The following is a 16,464-nucleotide window of genomic DNA, read 5'->3' on the forward strand; positions in this document are numbered from 1 at the left end:
AAAAAAAAAAAAAAAAAAAAAAAAAAAACAGAAGCAGGCAGCTGTGGGTAGAGGAATACTGAGAAAAGCTTCAGGCTTAGAGTCCTTGCAGTCAGCTGAAACGCCCTTCCCCTCCTGGGTTCTGACAACAGCAGTTTCCCCAAAAGCTTCCAGGGTACGTTCCTTAATTCTTAAAAATCGAACTAGCAATTGCTAGTTTGCTTTAAAATCACGTGATCATCCTGCTTTGCTACCAGTTCTATATAAACCGTTAGCCCCTAGCATAATCAAAGGGAGACGCGAAAGAAAGAAAACAGGAAATTTAAAATGTGAAAAGTGAAAATGAATAGGAGAAATGGGAAGAAAGTGGCACTTCCAATGACAACAGTTCCACTAGCATCTGCCCAACTGTAAGAGGGATGACCACACTCTTCATGTTTTCATTCCTCAAATAAATATTCACTGAACACCAGCTACGTGTCAGGCACTGGGCTAGACACTGGTGGTTAAAGAGGGTTACGAGTCCCATCTGTCAGAGAACTCAGAAAGTAACGGGGGGATGGGCACTTACAGAGCCACGCTGTGAAGGGAGACCTGAGATGTGCTCTCATAGAGCGGATGCCTTCTAAAGAAGCGTCATTGAAGGGGTGACTAAGAGCTCTCCAGGCAAAGAGGGAGGCATTGCAGCGAGGGTAGAAAAGCAAGAATGAGAAGGGCGAGAACGATGTGAAAGTGGGTGAGTGTGCCATGATTTTGTAATTGGAAACTTCATTAAGTACTAACATAAAGATTCAGGCCGGGCACCGTGGCTCACGCCTGTAATCCCAGCACTTTGGGAGGCCGAGGTGGGCGATCACGGGATCAGGAGAATGAACCCGGGAGGCGGAGCTTGCAGTGAGCCGAGGTGGTGCCACTGCACTCCAGCCTGGGTGACAGGGCAAGACTCCATCTCAAAAAAAAAAAAGATTCAATACCAGGGTGAGGAGTTTTGACATAGAAAATGTTCTATTTTCAGTGGGAAAACCACTGAACATTGCTTTTGTTTTGTTCTGTTTTTTGAGATAGTCTCACTCTGTCACCCAGGCTGGAGTGCAGTAGTACCACCTCGGCTCACTGCAAGCTCTGCCTCCCGGGTTCAGGCGGTTCTCCTGCCTCAGCCTCCCCAGTAGCTGGGACTACAGGCAGCACGACCACACCTGGCTGATTTTTTGTATTTTTAGTAGAGACAGCATTTTGCCATGTTGACCAGGCTGGTCTCCAGCTCCTGACCTCGCATGACCCTCCCACCTCGGTCTCCCAAAGTGCTGGGATGACAGGCATGAGCCACCAAGCCCAGCCAATCACTGAACATCGCTGAGTAAAACATTACAGTAATTTTGTTTCTGAAAAATTAATCGAGTAGCAGGGTGGGGCTATCTGGAATTGGGACTAAATTCAAGTTGGAAGATTAGTTAAGAAGCTACTGAGGTAATCCCCAAGGAGAGATTATATGGTCTACAGTGAATAAACTATATCTGCCCAGAATTTGTCCCTCTATTTTGGTAAAAGAACCCTGATTTTCCGCTGAGGAACCACCTCTCTACCACTTACTCTGGTCCATGAGGTTCCAAGATCTCACCCTGCTCTAGGATCCAGGGTTGGGCACCTAACTTAGGCCTGACTGAGCAGAATAGCCCATACCCTGACCACAAGAACGGAAACATAAGTCAGTCCAAAAAGAGTCAGCCCTGGGATTTTTGCTTTTGCTGGAGCTACTGGGACTGCATCTTTCTTGTTGCTGGTATTGCTAAGCTTGGAGTTGCTACGATAATCCTGTAGAAGAGTCTACCTGAGAATGAAAACAACACATCAGGAAGCAGAGCCCAGAGACCCAGACAAATTCTTGACTTTGAACACCCATATTTGGGCATTTCTGAAGCAACAGTACACTCTAGATTTTTTAGTACTATAAACCATTATATTTGGAAATAGAAAAAGAAGGCTTCAAAAGAAAAATTAGGAACAAAATTTTAGACCCTGGTGATTGCTTAGATATGGGAAATGGAGAAGAGGAAAATGTCAAATTTCACTCTGATGCTCCGGCTTGGTTGAGTGAGTGGAAAATGCTACTAACAGAGATCAGAGGAGGGGAAGGTTTTGGTCAGTGGAATAAGCTTAGTTTGGAGACACTAAAACGGATCTCACTCCTTGATTTCCGACTGTATCTGGATCGCGGTGCCAGGAACACTGAGCAGGGCATGTCCCTGAGTTGCAAGCTCAGCAGTAGACTGTAAGGCCAAGGCAGTCTAGGGAGACAGAGCAATTGCTAGAAAGACCATTCCTTTAGCAGTTTACCAGTCTAGTAGTTTTTTTTTTTTTGAGATGGAGTCTCGCTCTGTTGCCCAGGCTGGAGTGCAGTGGCGTGATCTGGGCTCACTGCAAGCTCCGCCTCCTGGGTTCACGCCATTCTCCTGCCTCAGCCCCCCCAGTAGCTGGGACTACAGGCGCCCGCCACCACGCCCGGCTAGTTTTGTGTATTTTAAGTAGAGACGGGGTTTCACCTTAGCCAGGATGGTCTTGATCTCCTGACCTCGTGATCCGCCCGCCTTGGCCTCCCAAAGTGCTGGGATTACAGGCGTGAGCTGCAATTACTACACCGCGCCCAGCGTAGTGTAGTAGTTTTACCAGGCAACCTCAAAATAACTGGCACTGAGGAAACGGAGGGAAAGGGAAGTAGCATCCCTGAGCTCCACAGCGTTTTGCTGGAGTGAGAGCTACACGGAAAACACCAGGGAAGCCCATCGCATAAGCACACTACAGGGGGAAGAGGGGGAGAGGGAAGCTCAGCCAGCACTCTAGGTCCCAGTGTGTTCAACTCAGATAGAGGAGCCACTGAAAGAGGAACAACAAGTGATGCCCCTGCAAACAGTCACTTGTGGGGGAGACGCTCGCCTTATTGCAAAAAAACTAGCAAGGGGTGGAGTCGACACTTTTTCTACTTCCTACATATCAGGCTCTCAGTCAGGAGCTTTATGCACATTATTTTATTGAATCTTCGAAACTTCTCAGGCAGGAAAGCATTATTCTTCCTACTCAGGCAGGTTAACTTGATCAAGTTAAGCCAAATTAACCCTGAACTAGGACTCAAATGCAGGTCTATCTGACTTTGAAGCTTATTCACATTTCATTATATCAACTACTTAAAGAAAATAAACTGGCCGGGCGCGGTGGCTCAAGCCTGTAATCCCAGCACTTTGGGAGGCCGAGACGGGCGGATCACGAGGTCAGGAGATCGAGACCATCCTGGCTAACACGGTGAAACCCCGTCTCTACTAAAAATACAAAAACTAGCCGGGCGAGGTGGTGGGCGCCTGTAGTCCCAGCTACTCGGGAGGCTGAGGAAGGAGAATGGCGGGAACCCGGGAGGCGGAGCTTGCAGTGAGCTGAGATCCGGCCACTGCACTCCAGTCCGGGTGACAGAGTGAGACTCCGCCTCAAAGAAAGAAAAAAAAAAAAAAAAAAAGAAAATAAACTGAAAAGTTTCATCCTTCATTTTTAAAATGATGCTACCGGCCAGGCACAGTGGCTCATGTTTGTAATCCCAGTGCTCTGGGAGGCCAAGGCGGCAAGATCCCTTGAGGCCAGGAGTTTGAGACTAGCCTAGGCAACATGATGAGGCTCCGTCTCTACAAACAATTTGAAAAATTTAAAAATGAGCTGGGAGTGGTGGCACATGCCTGTAATCCTGGCTACTGAGGAGGCTGAGGCGGGAAGATCACTGGAACCCAGGAGTTTGAGCCTGCAGTGAGCTATGATTGCACCACTGTACTCCAGCCTGAGTGACACAGCGAGGCCCTATCTTTAAAATAAATGAATAAATAAAAATGATGCTATCTCATCAAGGAGACTGTTTCTGAACTGGGTGTTTCATTGGCCAGAGAGAGGTTATGTTTGCAGTAACCCAGTCACAAAGCCTCAATTAATCGGCACAAGGAATATATTTACCAGTCGTGTATCTGAAGCTAAGGAGGCCATCAGTACCATGAAGCCTCATTAAACAACACATTCTGAATTAACCAGCCGCCAACACAGTACGCCTATAACAATGACGTGAGTGATTTTGTGAGGATAACCCCACTACTAAAATTAAGTTTTGATTGAAGTTTTGGTTAAGAGGCAATCATAAAAAGAGTAAAAGATGGGAAAAGATTCTGCAAAGGAGCTATCCTACTGGCCTGGATGACAGGCACAGAATGCTATGAAATTTATTCATTATCTTATGCATTCCTTTGTTACTATTAGCATAGTGAGAGGCAGCATAGTGTAAGTATTAAAAGTACAGACTCGGGCCAGGCGCGGTGGCTCACGCTTGTAATCCCAGCACTTTGGGAAGCCGAGGCTGGTAGATCATCTGAGGTCAGCAGTTCGAGACCAGCCTGGCCAACATGGCGAACTCCCGTCTCTACTAAAAACACAAAACATTAGCTAGGCATCGTGGTGGGCACCCATAATCCCGGCTACTTGGGAGGCTGAGGCAGGAGAATTGCTTGAACCCGGGAGGCAGAGGTTGTAGTGAGCCAAGATGGTGCCACTGCGCTCCAGCCTGGGCGACAGAGCAAGACTCTATCTCAAAAAAAAAAGTATAGACTCTTGGGCCGGCATGGTCGTCATGCCTGTAATCTCAGCACTTTGAGAGGCCGAAGCTGGAGAATCGCTTCAGCCCAGGAGTTTGAGACCAGCCTAGGGTAGCACAGTGAGACCCTGTCTCTAAGAAAAGACAAAGAGAAAAAAAAGCGCAGACTCTGGTGCCGAACCGCCCAGATTCGAATCCAGTTCTGCCAGGGATTCGCTGTACAACCTTAGCAAGTTACTTACCCGTCCATTTCTCAGCTTTCTCATCTGTGCCACAGTGATAACAGTAGTACCTACTGCACACAGCAGTCATAGGATTAAAGAAGTTAATGTACTATTCATGTCTTAACACCTTAAAACAATACCTGGCATGTGGTAAATAGTGTTTGTTACACACATTAAAAAAGTAACTAACCCAGGCCAGGCGCGGTGGCTCAAGCCTATAATCCCAGCACTTTGGGAGGCCGAGGAGGGTGGATCATGAGGTCAGGAGATCGAGACCATCCTGACTAACACGGTGAACCCCGTCTCTACTAAAAATACAAAAAACTAGCCGGGCGAGGTGGCGGGTGCCTGTAGTCCCAGCTACTCAGGAGGCTGAGGCAGGAGAACGGCGTGAACCTGGGAGACGGAGCTTGCAGTGAGCTGAGATCCGGCCACTGCACTCCAGCCTGGGCGACAGAGTGAGACTCCGTCTCAAAAAAAAAAAAAAAAAAAAAAAACCCAGCCTCCCTCACATGAAGTGGTGCAGGGAAATCAAAACAATCCCAAAACATGTTTAGAATTTACATGTGACCTCTCGCATGAGGCATTTCACAGACATCTGTAGGAAGAATAAATAGACAAATAGGCAAAGCAGAAACCGAAATATGGAAAAGGGAAGTAAAATGTTCAGTTTCACTTAGTACAAATCATTCTCAGATCTCAGGCAGGAGCCCCAAAGTCCTGTTAGTCCAGGTTTTGTTCAACAGGCCACTTTGCACATAAAAGTAGAGTCACCCTTAAAAAGAGCAAGTCTTCACCCAGGAACGTCTCATAAATCTTTCCTTGTTGATATTTTCTCAGAGATAAATATTCTGCTTCTAGTTTTTGGACCCCAGCTGCTCCTGAGACCATCATTATATCTGAAACTGTTTCTAAATGTCAAGCGAGGTCAGGCCTGGTGGCTCACACCTGTAATTCCAGCACTTTGGAAGGCCGAGGTGGGGGAGAATCGCTTGAGCCCAAGAGTTAGAGACCAGCCTGGGCAATATGGTGAGAGCCTGTCTCTACAAAAAAAAGTTTTTAAAATTAGCCAGGTGTGGTAGCTGGCACCTATAATCCCAGCTACTTGGGAAGCTGAGATAGTATAATCGCTTGAGCCCAAGAGTTGGAGGCTGCAGTGAGCCTTGTTCACGGCACTGCACTCCAGCCTGGGGGACAGGGTGAGACCCTCTCTCAAAAAATAAAACAATAAATGTCAAGTATGACTCCCTCATGCCACATTCCTGCTCTCGCCTGTCAGAATTCCAGTCTCTTTAAAAGATGAAGACCAGAGTTATTAATGAAGCAAACCCTAAATATGCAAATCATCTCTACAGACTCCAATTCATCATTTAGTCAAAGCAGTTTGGTGTTTTTTCGGTTTTTTGTTTTCTGAAGACAGGGTCTTCCTCTGTCGCCCAGGCTGGAGTGTAGTGGTGCGATCTCGGCTCAATGTAGCCGCGACTTATTGGACTCAGGTGATCCTCTCACCGCAGCCTCCCGAGTAGCTGGGACCACAGGTGAGCACCACTACGCCCAGCTAATTTTTGTATTTTTGTGGAGACGGGGTTCTCCCTAGGTTGTCCAGGCTGGTCTCAAACTCCTGGACTCAAGCGACTCGCCTCAGTCTCCCCCAAAGTGCTGGAATTACAGGTGTGAGGCACCGCACCCGGTCCAAAGTAGCTTTTCTATTTTATATCCCCCAATTTCTAGAAGACATGAACTTTCTGATAATGGTTCCATATAAATACATGTGAACTTGCTTAGTCTGCATTGTGAGGAAGAAGTGACAGGTTTGAAGACGAAATGCCACAGAGGTCCTGCCACTCTGACAGCGATTCGCCAATGACAAAGTGAGGAGTTGCGGGTCTCGTGGGCAGCCGCCACCCCCACCGCACCGCCATGACACTCGCTCCCTTTCTCCCCGGGCTCTCCTCGCCTTCTTCCCCACGCTCATCTCTGCCTAAGCTTCTTCCTAAGCCACTCACAACGCTTCACCTCCGCTCCCAGGAGTTCTTACAACATCCTCCTCCTCACGGTGGCCCCACTTGCTGCCACGGCAAGTTTCAGTCAGGGTGGTGCCCTGCCCTAGCTGCAGACTCTGGCCTGTAAAGCCTCACTGCAGCCCCTCCGGCCTCTTCGCCCAGTCTCTCCCGGCAGCCACCTCCTCTCCAGCAGTCTTGGGTCTGAGCTTCACCCTCCTCCGCTCCCCTGGCCCTCCGCAAATCCCACCCACCCGCCTGCGTCCCATCCCCGCCCCGCCCGTCCCTCCTCTGCGAAACGCTTCCCAAACAAGTCCTCCGCAGCCGTCGTCCTCAAGACTCGTGGCGCCCGGCCCTTCTCTCCGTGGCCCCGCGCCCTCCCAAGCCTCCCGGGGCTCCGGCGCCTGTCGCTGCCCCGACTCCGCGGCCGCTCCCAGCCCACCTGCTCTCCTCAGCCAGGCGCTCCTCGCCGCCTCCGAGCTCCATTCCCGCGCCCTCCGGCCGCATCCGGGGCGGCGCCTCTTCGCCCAAGAGAGGCGCCCCTGCCGCTTCGCCCTTCAGGGCTCCCGGGGGCCCCTGGGGCCGGAGGAGGCAACTGCGGCCGGTGGGCTCCGGGTGATGCGCTACACACGGGCAGCGGCAACAGCAGCGACAGCCGCCTGGGTTGCGGCGTCTATCCCGGCCACCCCCACTTCCGGCTCCGGGGACTACAGCTCCCGGCAAGCCCTTCGAGACCAGGCCGGTTCCGCAGGCCGCGCCCTCCAATCCCAGGCCGCGCTCGCTCGCAGGGACCAGCGCCCCTCCAATCCCAGGGCGCTTCCCCGCAGGCCGCGCCCTCCACCCCAGGCCGTCCCGCAGGCCGCCCCTCCAATCCCAGGCCCTCCGCGAAGGGGCCGCGGCTCCTCCCATCCAGGCGGGTCCGCAGGGGGCCGTCCGTGGGCGCCTGTTCGATATTTCTGCTGAGGCCCCTCTCCGCATGGGGCGCTGCCCGGCAGAGCGTGTTCGTTCCATTCCCAGGCGCGCTCGCAAGGGGACCGCGCTCCTCTCAACCCCAGGCGGCTCCCAGGCGGCGGCGCCCTCCAAACCCCCAGGCCGCTCTCCACGCGTAGGCCCGTCCCCGCGCCTCCAATCCCAGGCCGCGGCTGCAGACCCCGCGCTCCTCCGTGTAGATGATGATGCGCCAGGCGGCTCCCGCAGGCCGCCGCGCCCTCCAATCCCAGGCGCGGCTCGCCAGACCGGCGCTCCTCCCAATATCCCCGTAGGGGGCGGCGTCCGCTGCTCTGCGGAGGACCCGACAGCGTCCCGTGAATTCCATGTGGCTGTGTGCGGCAGTGCTATCGACGCAGACCGCGCCTTCCTCCAACCCCAGGCAGCTCCCGCTGGCGGCGCCCTCCAACCCCCAGGCCCCTCCCGCAGGCGGCGCCCTCCAACCCCAGGCCGCTCCCGCAGGCCGCGCCCTCCAATCCCAGGCCGCGCTCGCAGACCGCGCTCCTCCAACCCCAGGCCCCTCCCGCAGGCGGCGCCCTCCAATGCCAGGCCGCGCTCGTGGACTACGCGCACTCAGTGGCTGGCTGGGCAGGCTCGCAAGCGGCGGGGGACTGTGGTCTCAGGAATCCGTGTCGGGGCGGACCCGTATTTACCCGCGTCACATGACACGCTGGGGACCGAACTCAGTCCGAGATGTAGACTAGGCAATAACGCTGATCTAATCCCGGTACGATTAACCCCACCTAGCCTGCCCTGGCCTAATGTCCGCCGCCGGTGTTTGGAGATCTCCAGCATTTAGATGAAGCGCTCACAAATAAGAGCACAGGTGCCTTTGGGATCGTGAAACAGCAGGGGAGAAAGGCTCCTGGGGGCTCTTGGAAGAGGGATGTCAACGCAGAGTTCTGAAGGCTGAGTACGGGTTAGCCAGGAGCAAGAAGAGAAGGTGGAGAGAGCGGCAACACGGCAGATAGAAGGAAGTGCTGGTTGGGGGACTGCAGGTGCTGGGTAGCCGGAGCTGGGAAGGAGCGATCAGCAGCGTGGTGTGGGCATTCTGGTGTGGGGAAACCAGATCGTGAAATGCCATTTTAAGGAGTTTGGATTGTATCCTGAAAACAATCAGCAAATCAAGTATATGCAAATCAAGAAGTGATTTGATCGAATCTGATGAGAAAACCACTTTTGACAATGTGGACAGGAGATGGGGAAGATATAACACTATATTGAGGTAAGGGTGGAAGGCTGGATAGAGGAGACTGGTCGTCCTTATGGGCGATAACCAAGTAATGGTAAGAAGTGAAGCGAACCAGTTGAAAGAAACACGTGGGCCTAGGGTTGCCAGATATTCTGGTTTCTCTTTTTTCGTTTTCAAAGACGGGGTCTCTCTCTGTCGCCCAGGTTGGGGTGCAGTGGCGCAATCATAGCTCCCTGCAGCCTGGAACTCCTGGGCTCAAGCAGTCCTCCTTCCTCAGTCTCCTGAATAGCTGGGACTACAGGTGCGAGCCACCACACCTAGCTATGATATTTGGATTTTTTAAAAGAAGCTTAAGAGCCGCATTTTTAAGCACAACTTCCAAATTTTTAAACGTTGGCAACAAATTTTTTAAACTTTCAAATTTGCACAGGCCAAACACAGTTTGTCTGTAGGCTGAAGGTGGCCCTGGAGTTGCTAGTTTGCAAACCCAGGCTTAAACTACAGCAGCGGTTGAAGAGAACAAAGAGGTTCAGATTAGAGCAATGTGAAGGCAATAGAATCAGTACTACTTTATAAAGGACTGACTGTGGCAAGTGAGGGAGAAAGAGGGATCAAGAATAACTCTGTGTAAAACTAATGACTCTATTAAAATAACCTGCCTTTTAGGTATTTTCAAACTTAAGAAAAGTGTTTTGGCAATTAAAAATGAAATGAAAGAGCCTCTTAAAGCAATTTATTATTTCATTTAGGTTAAAAAATACTCTTTCAAACTTGCTCATTTTCCTACTAAACGATTATACTTTTTAAGAAAGGGGCAATATTACTCATTGGGATTTCTCTACCTTCTTGTGTTTCTTCTCTTTTGGAGACGCAGTCTTGCTCTGTCACCCAGGCTGGGGTGCAGTGGCGCTACCACAGCTCAAGGCAGCCTCAACCTCCTGGGCTCAAGCGGATCCTCTCACCTCAGCCTCCCAAGTAGCTGGGACCACAGGCAGTGCCACTATGTCCAGCTAATTTTTTTTTTTTCTTTTAATGTTTGGTAGAGACAGGGTCTCACTATGTTGTCTAAGCTGGTCTCAAATTCCTGGGCTCAAGCAATCCTCCTGCCTCAGTCACCCAAAGAGTACTGGGATTACGGGCATGAAGCACCATACCTGGCCTTACTTCTAGTTCTATAAATGTATGACCTTTATTTTTTGGCATACAGTATAATCCCAAATTAACACTATATGATTATTTATCTAATTTTTTGAGACAGAGTTTCACTCATTGCCTAGACTGGAGTGCAATGGTGTGATCTCGGCTCATGGCAGCCTCCGCCTCCCAGGTTCAAGCGATTCTCCTGCCTCAGCCTCCCAAGTAGCTGGGATTACAGGCATCCGCCACTATGTCCGGCTAATTTTGTATTTTTTAGTAGGGACAGGGTTTCTCCATGTTGATCAGGCCAGTCTCAGGTGGTCCACCCACTTCGTCCTCCCAAAGTGCTGGGATTACAGGCGTACTAAAAAGTACAAAAAAAATTAGCCGGGCATGGTGGCAGATGCCTGTAATCCCAGCTACTCAGGAGGCTGAGGCAGGAGAATTGCTTGAACCTGGGAGGCAGGGCTTGCAGTGAGCCAAGATCGCGCCACTGCATTGCAGCCTGAGCGATAAGGGCGAGACTTCGTCTGAAAAAGGGGGGGAAAGAAAAAAAAGGCCAGGCGCGATCGCTCATGCCTGTAATCCCAGCACTTTGGGAGTCCGAGGCGGGTGGATCACGAGGTCAGGAGATCGAGACCATCCTGGCTAACACGGTGAAACCTCATCTCTGCTAAAAATACAAAAAATTAACCGGGTGTGGTGGCGGGCGCCTGTAGTCCCAGCTACTCAGGAGGCTGAGGCAGGAGAATGGCGTGAACCAGGTAGGTAGAACTTGCCGTGAGCCAAGATTGCACCACTGCATTCCAGCCTGGGTGACAGAGCGAGACTCCGTCTCAAAAAATAATAATAATAATAAATAATAAATAAATAAATAAAATAAAGGCAATCAGCTCTATCAGGAGATCCTAGGGGCCAGAAGCGGTGGCTCACGCCTGAAATCCCAACACTTTGGGAAGCCCAGGCAGGCAGGTCACTTGACATCAGGAGTTTGAAACCACCCTGGCCAACATAGTGAAACCCTGTCTCTACTAAAAATACAACGAAAAAGTAGCCAGGTGTAGTGGCACACACCTGTAATCCCAGCTACTTGGGTGGCTGGGGCATGAGAATCGTTTGAACCTGGGAGGTAGAGGTTGCAGTGAGCAATAGATTCTGCTGCCTCAGCCTCCTGAGTAGCTGGGATTATAGGCGGGTGCCACCATGCCCGGCTAATAAACCCCTTCTTTATGATTCCATTGCTTTGTTATATAATTTCTTTGCATCTATCTATATTCCTAAAATATGTATATGCTTAACATTTTTAGGCTTTAATTTTATAAAAGGGGTGTCAAGCTATATTTATTCTTTGGAGCCGTTTTGCTTAATCTTATAAGACTCATTCATGTTGTATGTCACTAGATCACTGTAGTTCATTGATTTCAACTGCTGTATATTAGTCCATTGTAAGAATGTACCGCTGTTTTTTCATGCTCTATCCCATTGATAGGCATTAGGGTTTTGCTGTGCTAAACAGTGCTGCTAAGAACATTCTTGTACATATCTGTCTCCTCTTGTATATAAGCAAGAATTTCTCACATACCTGGGAATGGAATTGCTGGGTCATAGGGTTATTGTCATAGGGTTTTTATTTGGAGCAGTGGGTTTAAGGTGCATAGTTTTAAAAATAATTGGTTATTAAATTATAACTAGTTCTAGTCAGTTATTTAAAATAACTAATTAATGAACTAAATGAAAGTGGACTGGTCAGGTGTGGTGGCTCACGCCTATAATCTCAGTATTTTGGGAGGCTGAGGTGGGAGGATCGCTTGACGTCAGAAGTTCGAGACCAGCCTGGTCAACAAAGCGAGACCCTGTTGCTATAAAAAAATGTAAAACTGCCGGGCGCGGTGACTCACGCCTGTAATCTCAGCACTTTGGGAGGCCGAGGCGGGTGGATCACTTGAGGTTGGGAGTGAGACCAGCCTGACCAACATGGAGAAACCCTGTCTCTACTAAAAATACAAAATTAGCTGGGCATGGTGGTGCATGCCTGTAATCCCAGCTACTTGGGAGGCTGAGGCAGGAGAATTGCTTGAATCCAGGAGGCAGAGGTTACAGTGAGCCAAGATCGTGACATTGTACTCCAGCCTGGGCAACAAGAGTGAAACTCCGTCTCAAAATAAATAAATAAAATAGAAAAAAGAAAATGGAGCATGCATGGAAAATAATAAGAGTATATCATGAACCAAGGATTATGATTAATCCAATTTCATGCATCTGAGGTCCAAATACAAAAAAATGCCAAATATGCCAAACTAGCATTAGGGTTAGGGTTCTATGTTATCTACATTATCTCAAAAGGTAAGCATCATTCTTTACCCCTTTGCTTTTCAGAGTAGAATTTTTTTTTTCTTCTTTTTGAGACAGGGTCTCACTCTGTCTCCCAGGCTGGAGTGTGATCACAGCTCCCTGCAGCCTCAACCTCCCAGGCTCAGGTGATCCTCCCACCTCAGCCTCCTGAGTAGCTGGGACTACAGGCATGTGCCACCACACCCAGCTAGTTTTTGTATTTTTAGTAGAGATGGAGTTTCATCATGGTGGCCAGGCTGGTCTTGAACTCCTGACCTCAAGTGACCTGCCCATCTCAGCCTCCCAAAGTACTGGGATTACACGTGTGAGCCACTGCACACAGCCCTTAGAAATAGATTCTAAAGAGTCATAATTTCTGCAACTTCCTCTCAAATTGTCTAACAACAACTAATAGTATCTATCTCTCTACAGAGAGAAAGCAAATGTGGCAAAACATTAATAATTGGTGAAGTAGAGGATATATGGGTATTCATTGCGCTATTTTTGCAACTTTTCTCTAGATTTGCAAGTTTAAAAAATAGTCAAGGTTCTGCTTTCATGGAGACCTAAAAAAATAGTCAACGATCTCAGTATGGTTTTGTTTTCTTACGACTATATCCTGCTAAATATAACAAAAATTTTAGTGTTTCACATGGACTTTTTTTTATCTTGTAATGATTAATTTTAAAGATAGTTTAAAAGTAATGTATGTTTTCCCCATAGGTAGCATTTCTAAAAGTCTTTTAAGCCAATTTTGCCAACTGACCAATTCACTGACTTTACCAAATTTACTAATTTACCAAAATTCTTTTTCTATTAGGCATATATAAAGCTTATAGCAGTTCATCTGATGAGATGATTTTAAAAGCTTTTGAAGAGTTTTGCCCAGTTTTAATTACTTGGCTTTAATTCTGTCTTTACAGCAACATTTCCATCCCCTCTAAGCATTTAGTAGTGATTCATTTATTCAATTATATAGGAACCGGCCGGGCACGGTGGCTCACACCTATAATCCCAGCACCTTGGGAGGCCGAGGCGGGCAGATCACTTGAGGTCAGGAGTTCAAGACCAGCCTGGCCAACATGGTGAAATCCTGTCTGCTAAAAATTACCTGGGCGTGGTGGTGTGCACCCATAATCCCAGCTACCTGGGAGACTGAGGCAGGAGAATCCCTTGAACCCGGGAGGCGGAGGTTGCAGTGAGCCAAGATCCCACCACCGCCCTCCAGAGGTTGCACCACTGCGCTCCAGAGATCCCACCACTGCGCTCCAGAGATCCCACCACTGCACTCCAGAGATCCCACCACTGCAACAGCAAGATTGTCTCAAAAAAAAAAAAAAAATATAATAATTATTATATTATATATATATAGGAACGCTTTTACCCATGAACAATGGATAAAATGTGCCATTTTAATGTTAAAATGAAAATTTTAAAATCTTATTTCTAAGCCAAGCATCTGTAATCCCAGCACTTTAGGAGGCCGAGACAGGCGGATCATTTGAGGTCGGAAGTTTGAGGCCAGCCTGGCCAATATGGTGAAACCCCATCTCTACTAAAAGTATAAAAATCAGGTGGGTGTGGTGGCCGTGCCCATAATGCCAGCTACTCGGGAGGCTGAGGTGGGAGAATCACTTGAACCTGGGAAGCGGAGGTTGCAGTGAGCCGAGATCGTGCCATTGCACTCCAACCTGGGTGACAAAGTGAGACTCTGTCTCAAAAAAAAAAAAAAAAAAAAAAAAAAATCTTATTTCTAGACTGAGCAAATCCTTAATCCAGTTGACAAATGTTCAGTTTGTCCCTGCCCCGGCTTCCTGCTGAATAAAGCTGCACAGAAGGGACCCTCTGCTGCATGAAGACTGTCAGCACTTGAGTGGCTGCTGTGTGCAAGACGCTGTGCTTTAGTCTCCCCTGGCCTGGGCTCCTCATCCCAGAGCAGGGAACCTGAGGGGCAAAGAGAGAAGAGGCCTGGGAGAAGGAGGAATGCGTGAAGATCCATGACCCTAGAATTCTGGCTCCCTGGGCCTTCCTGGACTGCAAATCTATCCAGTACAAATTGAGGATATCTTTGAAAAACAAAGTTTTATGTAAATGGGGGGAATTTGGCACTGTATGTAAATTTGTTTAGCTCTGGAAAATGCCACAGTTGGTCATTCAGTGATTCAATCTAGACTCCCTGGTGGTCAAGATTCCTGGCTTCCCCAAGGAGGGCAAGACCTAATAAGCTGAGAGGCCCCACCCCTGAGTCCAGGAAGAATTCCCCTTCAAGTTCCCCTGTCCACCCAGAGCAGGTTCCCCAGTTACACAGAACTGATGCTCAGGGACTTAGTGGCCAGTAGTGCTCCTTTAAACTGGCTAGCTGAGGCTGACGGGCTCCTCCGGAGCTCTTGAGTTTCTTCAGGGCAGCAGCTATGCCTGCAGCCCTGTCTGTCATGTTCTCTGCAGCGTCCCCAGCATCTAGCACGGTGTCTTGCACATAGTAGCAACTCGAACTCGGTTGAATGAACAAATAAATGAACAAACAAATTTTGAGATTAAAAGGCAGAAGACTAGAACAGAAAAAGTTTACAACAAAGGAAAAGGGCAACACAGAAGAGGGACAGAAAGCTACTGCGAAGTGGCAAAGAAAAGCTGCTGCGGCAGAAGGCAGTAGCAGATGGGGTAGAATGGAAAAAATTGAACAGGAAAGAGAAGAAAAACTGTAGTGTATATATAAGTAGTTTAACAGAACTATTAATTAGCTATTGTTTATTAATAACTAACATTGGCCAGGCATGGTGGCTCACGCCTGTAATCCCAACACTTTGGGAGGCCGAGGCAGGTGGATCACGAGGTCAGGAGTTCAAGAACAGCCTGGTCAACATGGTGAAAGCCCGTCTCTACTAAAAATACAAAAGTTAGCTGGGCGTGGTGGCAGGCGCCTGTAGTTCCAGCTACTTGGGAGGCTGAGGAAGAGAACTGCTTGAACCCAGGAGGTGGAGGTTGCAGTAAGCCAAGATCGTGCCACTGTACTGCAGCCTGTGTGATAGAGCGAGACTCCATCTAAAAAATAAATTTAAAAAATAACTAATATTAGCTAATAGTTATATCTAATACATAATATCTAGTATCATACAATATAAATTATACCATACTCCTTTAATATACCAGTATAATACATATTGCATCAGTATGATTTCTAGATAATCCTCTTTTGAAAAGCAAAAGAGTTAACATAAGAAACAGACAAATAAATTATGAGGAAAGGAAATTACATACCAGTGTCACTCATGAAAAAACAAAATTCTTGGCAAAATATTAGCAAGTCAAATCCAACAATATGTAAAAAGGATAATACACCATGACCAAGTAGGTTTATCCCAAAAATGCAATATTTGGAACATCAACATTCAAAAACAAAGAAAATCAACATTCAAAATTTGATAGTCAATGTCATTCACCATGTTAATAAATTTTACAAGAAAAACCTTTTGATAATCTCTAGATACAGAAAAAGCATCAGCTAAAACTTGGCATTTATTTGTGATTAACTCTCAGCAAATCAGGAGTAGAAGGGAACTTCCTCAACCTAATAAAGGGCATCTGTAAAAAATTAGCACCATACTTAATGGTGAAAGACTAAACGCTTTTCCTCTGGGGTTGGGAACAAGGCAGAGATGTTCACTTTCATTGCTCCAATTAAACATGATACTAGGGTCCCTAGTCAGTGCAATAAGGCAAGAAAAAGAAAAGGCATGCAGATGAAAAACAATTATGCTATGTGAAGTAATCCAGTTAAAAACTATATACTGTATGATTCCATTTATTTAAAATACCAGAAAATGCAAATTAATCTACAGCAACCGAAAACAGATCAGTAGTTGCCTAGATAGTAGGTGGGGGGTAAGGATTACAAAAGTGAGCAAGAAAACTTTAGAAAATAATGAATATATAATGATATTTATTATTCAGATTATGGTAGTGTTTTCACAGGTATATATCCTGTACACCTGTGTAAACTGC

The 16,464-nt window shown here is 47.9% G+C and overlaps 2 protein-coding genes across 12 annotated transcripts in view; one reads left to right on the top strand and one right to left on the bottom strand.

Moving 5' to 3' along the window:
• The window catches only part of RUBCN (rubicon autophagy regulator), a 74,599-nt gene that overhangs the window by 53,232 nt on the left and 4,903 nt on the right, over nucleotides 1–16,464 (bottom strand). For 4 of the 11 annotated variants that reach the window (XM_017865507.1, XM_017865499.1, XM_017865500.1 and 1 more), the window contains exon 1: nucleotides 7,258–7,569. The exons of 2 other annotated variants lie outside the window; for them this stretch is intronic. Coding sequence is in view for 7 of the 9 variants with exons in the window: in XM_017865499.1 (XP_017720988.1) it covers nucleotides 7,258–7,322 (65 nt within the window). In the remaining 2 variants the exon portion in view is untranslated. Of the gene's footprint in view, nucleotides 1–6,821; nucleotides 6,846–7,257; nucleotides 7,571–16,464 lie in introns of those variants that run through there. 5 more of the 11 variants (XM_017865502.1, XM_017865503.1, XM_017865497.1 and 2 more) reach the window with 4 other exon arrangements.
• The window catches only part of FYTTD1 (forty-two-three domain containing 1), a 50,375-nt gene continuing 42,279 nt past the window's right edge, over nucleotides 8,369–16,464 (top strand). Inside the window, exon 1 of the mRNA XM_017865516.1 lies at nucleotides 8,369–9,027. The gene's annotated coding sequence lies outside the window, so the exon portion shown is untranslated. The remainder of the gene's footprint in view (nucleotides 9,028–16,464) is intronic.

Source organism: Rhinopithecus bieti, unplaced genomic scaffold, assembly GCF_001698545.2.
Source record: "Rhinopithecus bieti isolate Rb0 unplaced genomic scaffold, ASM169854v2 scaffold_83126, whole genome shotgun sequence".
In the NCBI taxonomy this organism is placed as follows: Eukaryota; Metazoa; Chordata; class Mammalia; order Primates; family Cercopithecidae; genus Rhinopithecus; species Rhinopithecus bieti.